The following is a 15,977-nucleotide window of genomic DNA, read 5'->3' as shown; positions in this document are numbered from 1 at the left end:
ATTCTGTTCTGGGTGTCCCACAGGTGTCTCATGGTTGCCTGTCCACGAGCAGATGTGCTCCCGCTGCTCTCATCCCTCCCTCAACTGTGAGCACCGTACTGCCCTCTTCTGGGCATGGTAGAAACTGCTCTGTTTTGCAACGGCCATAACTCTTTGCAGGGCATTGTAGCATCATATGTGTGTGTGTGTGTGTGTGTGTGTGTGTGTGTGTGTGTGTGTGTGAGAGAGAGAGAGAGAGAGAGAGAGAGAACATGTCCTTACCCCTCTGCTTTAGAGAAGTCCCAAAAATATGTCACTTGTCACAATGACCTACATGATGAAGATTTAGGGAAAGAATGCTTTAGGTTTCTACTCAGGACATTCTCTCTTCCTCTGGAGTTAGAGATTGAGGAGTTGAATTTGATTGAGAGTGCCAGACAGTACTGAAAATCCATAGACATAGACACCTGTGATGAGAAAGTCTTTGTTAGGATCAGGCCCATCACACCTGTTTTTTTCCACAGGAGGAGTGCTCTCTTAAAGAATCCTCAGCTGTTTTTCAAACAGACTCCTGTAGGACCATCCCATCAATTTGCATTCATGTCCAGTTATGTAAAGAAGAGTAGTGGACACAATTTGAGCTCTTTAGCATAAGGCTCCTAGGTTCTCTGGCCTCTGAGTTCATACTGGGCCTATCCTAACAGGCATACTTAAATCTGTAGCTGATAGAGTTCTAGGAGCAAGCTAGGAACCCTGCTACAGATACATATATATGTATAAAGAAATTGACTTAATTACCTGCCTACCTCTAAATTTGAGTGTGGGCACTTGCCTTAAATTCTCAATATCTCAGTTTATTCATTTATTCATTTTTCAGTGTTCAAAGAAGATATACAAAGATAATTTAGACCCAGTTCCTATATCATAGCCATTTTAACCTGTTGCTTCACTTTAAATATTCATAGGTGTGACTGTCTGACTTAATGCTTGATTGAGACCATCTTAGAGTTAACTCTGAAAAATATCCCTTCTGAAGTTAAGCTACTAGCATCAACAACTCCATAATCAATTTCTATGGTGGAAAAGAAAGTATTGCAATCAGGTATAGTCAGGAAATGTGGAGTTTGGTTCAGTGATGTTTCAACATTCTTAACACTCTCTTTGTCCCCAGGTTATGCAGATGTATCTTCCGTTTTGTGGAATCGCCATATCTAATGCTCAGGTATTTGCTGCCTCAAGGAAAGAATATGAAAGAAGCAGGGTAAGTAGAAAGAAACATGGCTGACAACCCTCAAAACTCTCTGTCTTTCTAGAATCTGTGAGTCATTATCATGTCTTTTAAAAACTGCAGATGACCTTTGAATAGTCCAAGAATCTTTTTTATTTGTATTATCCTTCAAGTCTATGGTTGAAGATGCCTTTAAGCAATGAGTCCAAATGGAAGTGGTTACAAATTCTCTGTTGTTTTTTGGAAGAAATAGTACCAGCTTCTTTTAAAAAGAAAGTTAATTTCACATCTACACTATAAGGCAACAAATACAGTCTTCTTACTTATAGCTTTGAAATGACAATACAGTTTAATAATACTTTACAATTTAATTATGTTAAGAAGCAAGGTATGTTACAAATGATTTCACCCAACCTCACAAATTTAGTTTTTGAACTGACAGGTTTTCTGGAGGACTATCACAAGATAACTGGACAATATGTAAACACTATTTTATAGGATTATAAAGAAACACATATAGAGGGATGGGCCTCATCTACGGCCACCAGTTTAATAGTTAAAAAAACAAAACAAGACAAATGCTCAAAAAAATACTAAGTTATCAGATGAGGATTAAATTATATGAATCTCAGTATACTTTTAAATATAAGAAAATTACGGTCACAGATTAAAAATATATTTAACCAGAAGATGTTTAAAAGATTGGAAACCCTCAATTAATTTGATTGATTAAAAGTTTCATTTGCTAAGCATTATGACTTACGAATATTTCACAGTACATAAATAAACACAGTTCATTACTACAGCCATCTTCTTTAGCATAGCATACCAGACCTTTTCTCTAACTTGGATCCTGTTTTCATCTTTAGCCCCATGTCTTACCATTCCCCTCCTTTCTTTTGGCACTCCAGCAATATAGTACCCAATTCCCAGAAAACAATCTATTTGTTTCACTTTCTCATACTTTTACCCACATTTCTCCCTCTACCTTCAATGCCTTCTGTCCACCTTTTGACTCCCACTACCATTTGCCTTGAATTTCCTTCAGGACCCAGCTCAGACTTCTAGTTAATCCCTTCTTTGTTTATTGTTTTTCCTGTACATTGTTCTATTATGGACACTTATCACACTGTATAGTATTGATGGCCCTCCTCTCTGACTACATTTTGAACTCCTTAAGGGACACTTCATGTATTATTAATCTTTACATTTTCATGTATGGCACAATTCATTTGCTCATTCAACAAATATTTATTCAGACACTATGTGTTCAAAGTCCCTGCCCTCAGAGAACTTGCTATTCTAGTGGAAACAATAGACAATAAACAAGCAAACAAATAAAAATAATAATATAGTATAGGTAGTGATAAGTGCTATAAAGAAAAATGAATTGAAATAAAGGAATAGAGACTGGTTGTTGAAGGATAGTTTGGGAGGATATTTATTTCAGAAAGTGATTAAGAAGGTCTCTATAAGAAGATAATATTTAAGTGGGGACCTGGATTAAATGAAGGACCAAAGCCAGACAAAGATCTAGGAAGAGCATTGCAGGCAGTACAAATATTAAATGCAAAGGAGAACACTTGGTCTGTGTGTCTAGAGAGAGAAGAAAGACCTCAAGTAGCCAAAGCAATTTTGAAAAAGAACAAAGCTGGAGGAATCACACTTCCTGATTATAAACTATATTATGAAGCTATAGTAATAAAAAACAGTGTGGTACTGGCATCAAAAACAGATACCCAGACCAGTGGAATAGAATCTAGAAATAAATCCATGCATATACAGTCAACATATATTTGACAAGGTAGCCAAGAATACTTAATGGAGAAAAGCTATTTTTTTCAATAAATGGTATTAAGAAAACTGTATATTCACATGCAAAAGAATGAAATTGGACTCTTACCTTATACCACTCAAAAAAGTTAATTTGAAATGAATTAAAGACTTAAATGTAATACCTGAAACTGTAAAACTCCTAGAAGAAAACATAGGGGAATATCACCAGTGATATTTGTTTTTTTGGGGGGGGAGATCTGACACAAAAGCACAAGCAACAAAACAAGAATAAACAAATGAAGCCACTTCACACTAAAAAGCTTCTGCACAGAAAAAGAAACAATCAACGAAATTTTAAAGCAACCTATGGAATGGGAGAAAATATTTGCAAACTAAATATATATTAGATATGGGATTAATATCCAAAATATACAGCTCAACAGCAAAACCCCCAAATAATCCAATTTAAAAATGGGCAGAACATCTAAATAGACACTTTCCCCTCAAAGACATACAATGGCCAACACTTACATGACATGATAGTTGTCATCAGTAATTATCAGGGAAATGCAAATCAAAACTACAATGAGTTGGCACCTCGTACCTATTAGAATGAGTTTTATCAAAAAGACAGGAGATAATAAATGAGTGAGGATGTGGAGAAAACAGAACACTGTGCACCATTTGTGAGAATATAAACTGGTATAGCCACCATGGAAAACAGTATGGAGGTTCAAGTTAAAAACTGAACTTCCATATAATCCAACAACCCTACTGCTGGGTATATATCCAAAGGAAATGACATCATTATATTGCAGACATATCTGCATCCCCATGTTCTTTGTAGCATTACTCACAATGGGCCAGGAGTAGAAACAAACAGCCTAAGAGTCCATCAATGGATGAGTACATAAAGAAATTGTAGTATATATGCACAATAGGATATCATTTAGCCATAAAAAGAAGGAAATCCTGCCATTTGTGACATTATGGATGGACCCTGAGGGCACCGTGCTAAGTGAAATAAGTCAGACAGAGATAGACAAATACTGTATGATCTCACTTAATATGTTTGATCCATGAGAAGCAGAAACAGAGAGTAGAATGGTGGTTGCCAGGGCTGGGGTGTGGGGCAAATGGAGAGATTCTTCTCAAAGTGTACAAAATTTCAATTGTAAGATGAATAAATTCTAGGGACCTAATATTCAACGTGGTGACTATACAAAAACAGTTGAGTGAAGTAATCTAAAGTTTTGGGAAGATCAGGATTCAATATTAATATTTAGGAACCATCGGCATAGAGATGGTATTTAAAACTAGGTTATCAGGTGGGTTAATCTGGGGGACAATGTGAGGAAAAGAGAAGGGAAGAGATCCAAGGATGAGGCCTGGCACAAAAGAAAGTCACTGGGAGAAGGAGGGGGAAAGGTATGTGAAGCCAGGAAGCAGGGAGTATTCGATTGTGTGGAAGGCTTCCAATGTTTGTTGAATTACATACCATCCCAGATTGTCTTCTCTTTTTCTTCTATCTGGAGGTAGACTGCCTTGTTATTTGAAAAACTTTTATTACTTGTTAGTACAGCAGCAATTTTTAATTAGAAACAATAAAGTTACTATAATGCGATTTGTCAGTGCAAGACTCAGGCAGAATGAGTTTTTCCTCTGAGATAAATGTTCTTGTGTGTGGGTCCCGGAGGCCCTATCCACGCAGTCACAACAAATTGAAAAGTTAAATAATTGTTCAGTTAATATGATCCATCTGAAGAAATAGTCTGGATGATTAAAGAAATAATGTTACCCCCTTAATAACAAGGAACTTTATTGGTAATTATTCAGACAATTGCCTCATCTTTAATGTTATATTTGAATACAAAATTATTGCACATTGACCGCTACAGTAATTTGCTGTCCAAATGCCAGATTGTCAGGATGCACTTAAAACTTTTTTCACCTCCTGGTGTTCTGTTTGCTTTGGAATCATAGAGCAATCCATAGCCATTTTCACAAGCTCTCTTTAGAGAAAACACTACCAAGGATATTTGGTCCTCTTTTAGATGCTCAGTGAACCAGACTCATTTCATATAGCCATTACCTCATTCAAATTCTTTTCTACCTGATTAAACTCAGAGAAAAAATTTTCATGTGGTTTCAGGACAAATCAAATTCATTGCTGAAGTTGAAAATTTGCCATGTCTCTGGGATGATGTTCAACACCATCTCCCTTGAATAGATGTGAATTTGAAAACCCATGAAATCCTTTTGTGAGATGTCAGACTTGAGAGTGTACATCTTATTAAATTCTACTGAATAAAGCACCCTCTGGCCAATTCACTGGCTGTGTAATTTTCTGATTGCTCTTTGATAGCAGCATAATACTTACCATCTGTACATAACCCACTATTCTTAAATCTCTGGAAACATCCATGTAATGAAAAACACCAAATAAATATTTCAATTCAAAGACTGCAAGCTAATTCAGCTGAATAAAATAACAGGTTATTACAATTTGCTTTTCAAATGAGTACACAGTTTTTAAGGAAGAATTTCTTTTCTTTTTATTCTTCTGTTTTAATGGTGTTTTATTTCCTGAGATATATAATAGTATTCAAATGTTTTTCTGGACAGATTGTGATGAAGCAATATTTTTTGTGCAGAGAGATTAATGGGGTTTTTATATACTTTTTGGAAGGCTTTGAAACTTAATTAGCACTTGCCACTATAATTCTTTCAGACTTCTGTGAGAGATGTGTATTAGTGAAAGTAAGTCTTAAGTTTGACCACAAAACTCTTTCTTCCTGCTGACGAGGAAGAGCTGCTACGTAATTTTCTGAAATAAATGTGCTCTTGAGATAATCAGGTGCTATTCATTTCTTATAAAATGTTGGGTTTATATCTAATTTCACTGCAGAAAATTTATTGTGTGGGGTTGGGGAGAAGCCTGTAATGAATGACTATATGGGTTACATAGTCATTAGCTATATGGGATATAGTCATATATAGCTCTATGGGGGAATTAAATGGGATTATATAGACTGGAACTTTTCTCAATTTGTATTTTGCAGTTCAAGACTCTATTATTAAATAAAATTATGGGAATACATGTATGTCAAAATAATCAAATGCTTTAAAAATTAGCCACACAAAAATATTTATATTTCACTATAACAAAGACTAAATAGAATTTTGAGAGGAAAAAAACCAGTATTTTTATTCAGTCCATTATCCACCTAAGTACATCAATTTCATCTTTCCCAGGCTTTGCTAGAGGTGGTTAATGACCTCTTTGAAGAACAGACTGACCTGGAGAAAATTGTCAAGAAGATAATGCATCGGGCCCAAACTCTGCTGAAATGTGAGCGGTGTTCTGTTTTACTCCTAGAGGACATTGAATCACCAGTAAGTCCTCTTTTCTCTTTCAAGTAGAATTGGAGACTGTGTTAATGGAATGAATATTAGTTTATTTGTAATTAAGTTCATGAACTCATGACTTGAACCACTCTTTTCATAACTCTTCTAATTATGGGGTGGCTTCTTATACCATTAAAGTTTTTAACTTTTTTTACATGAGTTTTCAGTCTTATTTTGCTGTCGCCTGAGAAGCATAGACTCTTACACTGATAAGGACCTTAGGAGTCCCATGTATTTACAGATGAAGAAACTAAGGGATTAAATGCTTGGCCCAGTCTCATAGAGCTGAATAGAAGAAAAGCTCAGGTGCCAGTCCCCCATCATATTCACCCAGTCAAGCCCTCAGTACTTATGGGCATGGACTGCAGTCATAATGCTCCACAGTCCTCTTGCTGGCAGGAGGGAGCAACCTAACACTGGAGAAACAGTGTACGTATCTGGCTCTTGGAGTCTGCACATTTGTACTTGAGCTGAGTGGAGTGACCAGCCTCAGCTGGGCTGGGCTGTGCAGCAGAGGTCTGTCTTGTTGCTTATGGAGTGCACAGAGCACCCACTCAGAGGGAAGAAGCTCATTTCTTCTTCACCATACGGGTTTCTGTTACTCCAAAGGCAAGCATCAAGCTAGGTCAAGGGCTTAGTCCTGCCTCACCTCAAACTTCAGGTTCTGTTAACCCTGTGGCTCTTTGGGGGAACTTGCTGGGGAAATACAAACAGTATTGAAAATAATGATCATCATCAACCTACCTTCCTGAAAGTTAAATGTCTAAACAAACCCTCAGCAGCAATTTAATATGTTTGGTGTGAACTCTCTTCAAAGACCAAGAATTGTCTAGCAATTAAGTGCTGTTTTAATACATCAGAGAATATTTTACTGTGCTTTACCTAGAAAAGGTTATTATCTTTTCTTTTCAGTTTGTGTTTCTCAAACAATAAGAACCTTAGAGTAAATTTTAGAGATTTAATAAGCATTGTAAAAATTTAAGTTTTTAGAAAATACATGTTTAAAATGCTTAGGAGTGTTTCCCCATATTTTAGCAGAGCTCAAGGTTTTCTCTATTTTAGTAGGTATGGATTAAACCACCAATAGTCTTCCAGGTATCCTGTGATTGTGTAAAACTTTGTGGAAATTAGCAGAACACACACACAAAACAGCCCATACTTATGGAGTGCTTCTGGTTGCTTTGTGAAGTACTTGAGTTCATTCAAACCTCACTGCATCCTCATGAGATAGGTATTATTATTATCATCCTCATTTTGTAGATAAGGATATAAGGCTCAGAAAGTTGGGTGACTTGCTAGAGTCTGACCCACCACCTGATTCTAAAGCCCCTGAAAGAATGGGGGTGCTCCTTGGGGTCTGGCAGGTTGTGAGCTCTTACTAAGCAAAGGCAAGAAAGGGCGATTGCTGGGATCCCCTAAGTCATTCCCAGGTCCCATGAGGGCAAGTGGCCAAGGGGCCACGTAACCATTAGTATTACATTAAAAACAACAAAAAAGAAGAAAAGACAACTCTAAAATATATGAGGGACATGAAATGGAAAATAATGCAGTATCAAAAGTTAAGAAAGAATGATAAAAATGGAGTCATAATAAAAAAAGTCCAAACTAAGAAAAATTGGTGTCTCTGAAGAGGACATGACAAATGGAACAGGAAAAACATTCAAAATTATAACACAAGGACACTGTACTTAAAATAAAGGCCAATTCAAATTTATAGACTGAAATAACACATTATTTCTGGAAAAATTGACACTGATTGCTTAGCACTGAAATGCATTTGGTATTAAAGAACTTCAAAGATAATTAAAATATTCTATAGACATCCAGACAAATGAATCAAGTTACCTATTTGAAGGAATTTATTCTGTGTTAGACTTCCTTGTACCATTCTCTAGTGCTAGGAGAAAATGTAGCAATAACTACAAAGTCCTCAGGGAAAGAAAATGTGACCCCACAATTTTAAATCAAGTCAAATTCACATTCAATTATATAAGCCATAGATAGATGTTTTTAAGTTAACAAGAAAGAGTTAAGAAAATATAGTTCCAAGCTGTCCTTACTGAAAAATATATGAGGTTGATATCCAGCCAAGCAAGTGATAAGACATGCTTATCCCTTATTTATCATGTTTTTAGTACTGAGTATTGAATGTATTTAAATGTACAACAAAGGCTAAAAATGGTGTGTCATATACTTGTAGAAACAAATATAAGCCTTAAATTATAAACCATTACAATTGTCTTGGCTCCCCGTGTCCCCCAAAGTGCCATAGGGGCAACAGATGCCTGCACATACAATTTTTTAAAAGGAGCGTTGTGCTTGGAGAATCCATCCCTTTTCCATTGAGTGGTATCAAGCCTGCTGTTTGGAGAGAGATGTTACCTCATCTCCAAGCTTACTCACTGCAAACACAATCCTGTGAAAGGAGCCAGCTGGAGAGAGATCAGGGCTGTGCAGTGTTGGCACACACGGGAGGACTGTGTGCTCAGGGCTCCTGTGGGTTGCCTCTCCCCACACGTGTCTTGGTTACATGCAATATTTTAATTTTAATGTGTTAAATTTATCAATATTCCTTTTTGATTTGTGCTTTATGTTTTTTTTAAACAATTTTACCTACAGGTTAGAATGACTTTCTCTTGTATTTTCTTTAACCCATCTGGTATTTATTTTTTTTTTTATATCCATCTAGAATTTATTTTTTGTATAGTATAAAGTTATATGTGTGCGCGTCTATGTGTGTGTGTCTGTGTGTGCATAAAATCATTGCCTCAGAACTGTTTTTCCCCCACTTTGTAATGCCACTTCTATATTATATTGTTTCCATATAAACCCGAGTCTGGTTCTGAGCTCACTATTTTGTCCCACTGTTCTCCTGGACTGTTTCTGTACCCGTTTCACACAGCCTGAATTTCTATAATTTTATAATACTTCTGGTATCTGATAAGGCAAGTCCCCAATGTTGTTCTCCTTTAAAATTGACTTGCCTGTTTTTGGCTTGTTGCTCTTCCATATAGATTTTAAGAGTAGCTTATCAATTTCCATGAAAAACTCTTAGAGATTTTGATTGAAATTGCTTTAATTTATAGATCAATGTAGGAGATTTCTACAAATAATAGAATATACAAAGGAAATAGCTTAAACAGGAAGATTTGTGTCTTATGTAACAAGAAGTTTGCAGGAGGCGGTTCTGGGGATTGTGCAGCAGCCAAGTGATATAATCAGGACCCTGGGCTCTGTCCATTTGCCTGTGCTTGCCTCAGTGGTCGGCATTCAGCAGTTGGCTTGGACCCTCCTCATCCAGGAGGCTGGCTCAGCTCCAGGGAACATGCCATCAGATAACTAACTGAAGAAGAAAGGGGATTGTCTCTCCACATATCTTTCTTTTTCTTAGGGAGGAAAGTGTTTTCCACAAGGGGTTTTCCCCACCAACTTTCCTTGAATCATTACTAAAGAACAAAACGATGCTGTTCAAATCATTTATATTCTTAATACTTTTTCTTTTTATCTATCATTCTCTGATAGGGGTGTGTTCAAATCATCAGCCTGAGATTCATCAATATCATCTTGTCCAATTCTGTAGGTTGTTGACTTAGTTATCTCTGTTAATTGTGTATGTGTTTTAATTTGGATTGCAACTTATTTTTGTGGAAAAGTGTTTTTGTTCATTTGTTTGTGCCTTTTTTTTCTTTTATTCTTTTTTACTCTTCCTTCCTGGCTAATAGTTTGCACAGTTTCTTGGCCTTTAGTCAAGAACCGGGTCCAATATGGGTGGCTTGGGTCTCCTGCTATGTGGTAATAATACACTAAACCAGAGGCAGCTTGGTTCAGTTTCTGGAGGTGAAGCTGAGTCATCTGTCTCAGAGGAGCACTTTTAGACCCCAGACACCTGAAACTGCAGCTATTGCTGCCTGTTTTTCCTTTTTCTGGGGTTGGAGCACAGCAGGCCTCTGTCTCCAGGCTTTAGCCTTAGAAAGATCTTTTTTCTACTCTACTCTCTCCCCTCTTTTCCCCTTCTTTTTTCTCTTCCTTTTAACCTCTAGATGTCTTCCTGATTTTCTCTTTCTGTATTTTATCAGCCTTTGCTCTGTTTTATGAAGAGCATAGATGTGTCAGAGCATTAATTTATAGCACCATCTCTAATGGCATCACAAACACTACTTTTTACAGTCAGAAAAAAAGTATCATTTCCGTAAAAGATATGCTCAAAATTTTCTTCCTCCAAAAATAACTTGTGCTTTTTTCTATTTTATTAGAATCATTCCAGGAAACAAAAACTTCTAATTATTTTTTGTGATTTGAATATTAAAAAAAAACTGGTTATTGCAGATGTATGATATTTTATGGCCTCTCTACATTTGAGAGGGAAAGGGAGAAAATAATTTAAATCTAGTTGTGGAAGCTTGGTTCATCATACTCTTAATTCAGTGTTTAGGGACTGCATTCATAGTCCTTAAACTGGCCAAATCCGTTTACTCAGTGGATACCAAAAATAGAAATGAGAAATGCCTTGTTACTCCTCTCCCCTGTCAAAATTAATGTTTTACCCTCTTTTGCTTCTGTTAAGTATTTCAGTCAATCAATTTCAAGTGACTTTGTCAATGGTATTTTCCACTGGACTGAAAAAAAAGTAAAAGATTGTTCCATAGCTAGTTGCTGTCAACATTAGGAAACAGTCCTTTGAACTAAATATTCCTTGCTAATGTTATTCCATTCCATGGACCTATCTAAGTAATTTCTATCACTGCTCTTAGTTCCTTTCTAGCTTACATATTTACTATGATCTCTCTTCCTATGCTTAGTCAAGGATAGCAAATGGAGCCATTTTAATCTCCTGTCCTAAGGCACTGTCTCAGCACCAGTTTTGACAAGTGTTCTTTCGTGGGTCATCCTGGTGGCTGGCAGCTATTTTGTTGTCCAGAATATATTTATAGCTGAGCTTATAAATATGAGACTAGTTCCTGGAGTTTATTTTCTAAGTCATGAAAGAAAAGCTACACTTGTTTTCTAATATGTTCCTTAACTTTTTGGTTCTTATGAAATATACATATAATTAAGCCACTGAACTGGATGATCTTCCCTGAATCCAACACTTCAGAGGAGGAGATGAGTTGATCTTCATTTGATTGTTCTGAAACAGCCTATAATTCAATCTCCTCCATCCTAAATGGCCCATAAAAATTGCTCTAGGCTTTCCCTCCTAGTCCCTTTTCTTTTCATTTCCTCATTTTTCTTTCTCCAACTTTCCTTCTCTGGCTAAGGAAACTAACTTAAACTCTGTTTGATTTTTTTTTCATATGCTTTATTGATTATACTGTTACAGTTGTCCCAATTTCTTTCCCATTTGTTCCCCTCCACCCAGTGACCCCCCCTCCAACTGCCCCCCCCCTTAGTCCATGCTCACTGGTTGTGCACATAGTTCTTCTCAACATCTTCCTGTCTATTCCATTCCATCCTATGTTTCCTAATTTTTGTACCATCTTCCTCCCTTTTCCCCCTTCCCCCTCCTTGCTGACTTTCCCTCATAATGTTCCCCATACCTATAATTCTTTTCCCACTCTCGTTGTCTACTTAGTTTGCCTTTGTTTTGATTCCCTAGCTTCTGTCATTGGTTGTTGTGATACAGTTTTCATTTTAATGTTCATAGTTTTGATCCTCTTTCTCCTAAACAAGTCCCTTTAACATTTCATGTAACAGTGGTTTGGATCTGATGAACTCCTTCAGTTTCACTCTGTCCTGGAAGCACTTTCTCTGCCCTTCTATTCTGAATGACAGCTTTGCTGGATAGAGTAATTGTGGTCGTAGGTTTTTGCTTTTCATTACTTTAAATATTTTTTGCCAGTCCCTTCTTGCCTGCAGAGTTTCTTTTGAGAAATCAGTCGATAGTCTTATTGGGACCCCTTTGTACATAATTCTCTTCTTCTCTCTTGCTGCTTTTAAGATTCTCTCTTTATCCTTAATTTTTGACATTTTGATTATAATGTGTCTTGGTGTGGTTCTCTCTGGGTCCATTTTTTTGGAACTCTCTGTGCTTCCTGGACCTGTAAGTCTATTTCCTTCCCCAAGTTAGGGAAGTTCTGCTTCGTTATTTTTTCACATAATTTTTCAATTTCTAGTTCTTCTTCTTCACCTTCTGGCAAACCTATGATTTGGATGTTGGCCTGCTTACAGCTGTCCCATAGGTTTCTGAGCCTCTCCTCATTTTCCTCATTTTTTGTTTTCTCTTTCTACACTGGTTGACTGTTTGTTCCTTCCCTATGTTCCGATTTGTTGATTTGATACCTGGCTTTCTTTTCCTCACCACTAGTTTCATATGTGTTTTTGTTAATTTCAGCAGGACTAGCCTTCATTCCTTCCCCATCTTGTTTAATATCTGCTGTTATGTCTGTAAACATTTTTATAACCAAAGCTCTGAACTGTGCCTCAGAAAGATTTCCTATCTGCTGCTTCATTATATTAGACATTTGCTGTCTGGTCAGCTACATCACTGGGATCTCTATCAAGATCTGTGCCATCCTGATAGTTTGTGTTGACCTTTGCTTCCTGGGTGGGGCTGTCACACCTCCTAGCTATAGGGGGCTGAGCCCCATGCACTCGTCACAACTGGGCAACCCTTCTCACCACACTGTGTCATTTTCTTTTGGGGGTCGGGGCCCAGGTTGGATTCCTGCCATTTACTCTCCACTGAAAGACTGGGAGCCTCCTCCTCTGACCCCACTCACTCTAAGCCTCACAGTCCAAGGCAATGGGGGTCTGCCTTCCCTGGCATTGGAATCACAAGCTGACGGGTCTGGTCTGAAGCCAAAGGTGCTCCCCAGGCACTTCTTGCCTCTCCTTAAATATGGGTGTCTGTGTTTACTACCATCCCTCCACTGTCGTCACTGCTGCTGCTGCCAGAACAGCTTGACCTCTCCACTCAGGCTTCACCCCTCCTACCCATCCAGACAAGCTCTACTTCTTTATAACTTCATACGATGGACTTCCATTTATTTTCTGGAACTTCTGGTTATTTCTGGTTTTGAAGTAGTTGTATTCCTTCTTAGTGGTGGAGGAAGACAGAGCATGTCAGTCTAGGCCTCAATCTTGGCCAAAAGTCTCCTGTGTGTTAAACTCTGTTTGATTTTTGTTCCAAGGGCTTTTCTAGAGGGCAAAATGGAAAGTATCTAGAAAATCTCTGATGATTATCTGATGAGTGTATATATATGTATATATACTTATCATTAATAATATATCATTATATATTTGTATATATTACTTAACTTTATTAATATATGCTACTATATTAACACAAATCACATCATAAGTTATTTATGTTAATTAAATACATGTGACATATGTTTAAAATATATACATGAATAAAGTTATGAGTTAATATACAGGTGTTGACAAAAGTAGGTTTATTATTGTCCGAATGGAAAAAGATATGCAGATTATAATTATTACGATAGCTTTATTAACTCAAAAGAATGTCATAATGCAACTATAAACCTACTTTTTCTCACATATAATTATATAATTAATCACTTATGTTAAATATATATGATCTATATTATATTAACATATATACATGATTAATGTGAGTTGAGTGTGAGAGCAACAAAAGACATATTATTTATATATGTTAACTATATGTACATATATAGAGTACACAGACACTAGACACACACAGATCACACATGTAACATGTGTGTATACATGCATGACATGCACATGTGTAGTTAACATATATAACTTATATATAATATATAAGGTGTATAATAATATATGTATATAAAATCTCCAACTACTGAACTTCAAAGCCCATCTCCACCACATCCTGCCCAAAATCTTTACCACTTCTGAGATTTTCTGTTTCAGTTAATAAAATCATCATCACGTAGTAACTCAAGCTAAAAACCAGAGTAGTTTCTTACTATCTATATTCAATTGTTTCTAAGTTTGTTGCTTCTAGGTTGAAACAGCATTTCTAGGCACTTCTTCTAATCCCTTCTACCACTGTTTCTACTCTGCCTTTAGTGATATCTGATTTTGATATTTTTCTCCTACCTCATTTCCTTGCTCACAAACAGGGCACCCTTCCTTCCCATCAATTCTTACTAGTATTTCTAGTTTTCTTTCTAAAACATGCCTCTGCCTCTTCCATGCCTCAAAACATTTGCTAACTGTCTGTTGCCTACATAATAAAGTTCAAACTGCCCACCATTCAAGGGCCATCACCTCTGTTGTCAACCTAACTTTTGATTCTCCTCTCTGTCCTCAACCTCACTCTATCCCTTTCTTCCTCCTTTACTCCGCCTCCCCATGGTTAGCTTATGCAGGCATTTGCTTCTGTATCTTTGCACATATAGTTTCTGTGAAAGACAAAAACACACCAGACAATTAAGGAAATATTTTCATCCAGGCTATTGTAATAGGGAGAACATTCATTAATAAGGAACATCTCAAAGAAAAGAAAAAATGTTTGGGATTTTACAGAAGCATGTAGACAAGGGAGTTATCTGCATCATTTTGTGCATCTTAAGGGAGTCATGAGGAAGGAAGGAGACAGGTTTTATTTTGAAATATGATAAGACAGGGTGGTTCTTTGAGGTTAGCCAATTCTTGAAGACAAAATGTTTTGTTTCTTGATCATTACTGTTTTTTGGAAGCACAGGACTCAGATGAAGCACAACTCTGTACTGACTATTGTCTGCAAACCCTGCCTCTCTCCAACTATTGTCAGTCTTTCTCTGTTCAGCTCAGTGCTCCTGAAAGCTAATTTCTACATACTATAGACCACTTCAGCATTTTTGTTCTCTGGCTTCTAGTTGGGTTTTACAAACAAGAGGGATCAGCAGAAGATTCAAGGGCTGGAGAGGAAAGAGGTTGGGGGTACTTACTCCCCTTGTCCTTTCTCTGCTAGTGGTAGAGGTAGCTGGATTCTTCTAAGGCTGCCTCCACAGGTCCAGCTCCTCCAACACACCAGTCATGATGCTCTCACGCCTTCCAGGCCTCTTTCTCTCCCTCCCACTCTCTTGTGCTCCCCTAGACCTAGGGTTGCTTTCCAAAGCTGCTAGCCCTTGCTTTCCAAAGGTGACTACCCTTATGCAATTAGTACTTTTACTGAATTAGGTTCAATAAAGTCTTTTGAGTGCTCTGCTTTCTACCAAAATTCTGATTTGGGGAAATTCCCTAACTTCTCAGCCTAGAGCACTTCTGCTGACCCTTTGGGACAGAGTTCACATGAGCCTTCCTTCAACACCCTCCTCTGTGTGTTTCTAGCATTTTGAATACATACTGGTGAAATGTTATATTTGTGAACTGTTTCCCCTCTGTGCTATGTTGTGAGTTAACAGTACCTGGTACACTAAGTATTTGACCAATTTTAATTGAGTGAACAAATAAGTAGAGAAAATTACTCATCAGGATAGGTGAGAAATTTATCAAGAAGGATGGTAGTGGATATCATTTAATTCATTCCTTTGCTCTTATAGAGTAGTCCTCCTGTGGAAAAATGGGGATTAAGAAAACTCTAATGAAAAAGAAATGATTATTACTTAGTAGATCATTTCTATTTTCTTCTTGGTGGCAGGAATATCATTGAGCATAG

General features: G+C 37.1%; 1 protein-coding gene across 1 annotated transcript in view; it reads left to right on the top strand.

The window, feature by feature from the left end:
- Nucleotides 1-15,977, top strand: part of PDE11A (phosphodiesterase 11A) — a 356,500-nt gene that overhangs the window by 104,937 nt on the left and 235,586 nt on the right. The window contains exons 3-4 of the mRNA XM_090268071.1: nt 1,151-1,240; nt 6,239-6,379. Coding sequence (XP_090124197.1) covers nt 1,151-1,240; nt 6,239-6,379 — 231 coding nt within the window. The remainder of the gene's footprint in view (nt 1-1,150; nt 1,241-6,238; nt 6,380-15,977) is intronic.

The sequence above is a fragment of the Furipterus horrens genome, unplaced genomic scaffold (genome assembly GCF_987537825.1).
Source record: "Furipterus horrens unplaced genomic scaffold, mFurHor1.1.pri manual_scaffold_1, whole genome shotgun sequence".
Taxonomy (NCBI): domain Eukaryota; kingdom Metazoa; phylum Chordata; class Mammalia; order Chiroptera; family Furipteridae; genus Furipterus; species Furipterus horrens.
Note: the sequence above shows the minus strand (reverse complement) of the source record. Positions and strands in the feature narration are given on the sequence as shown.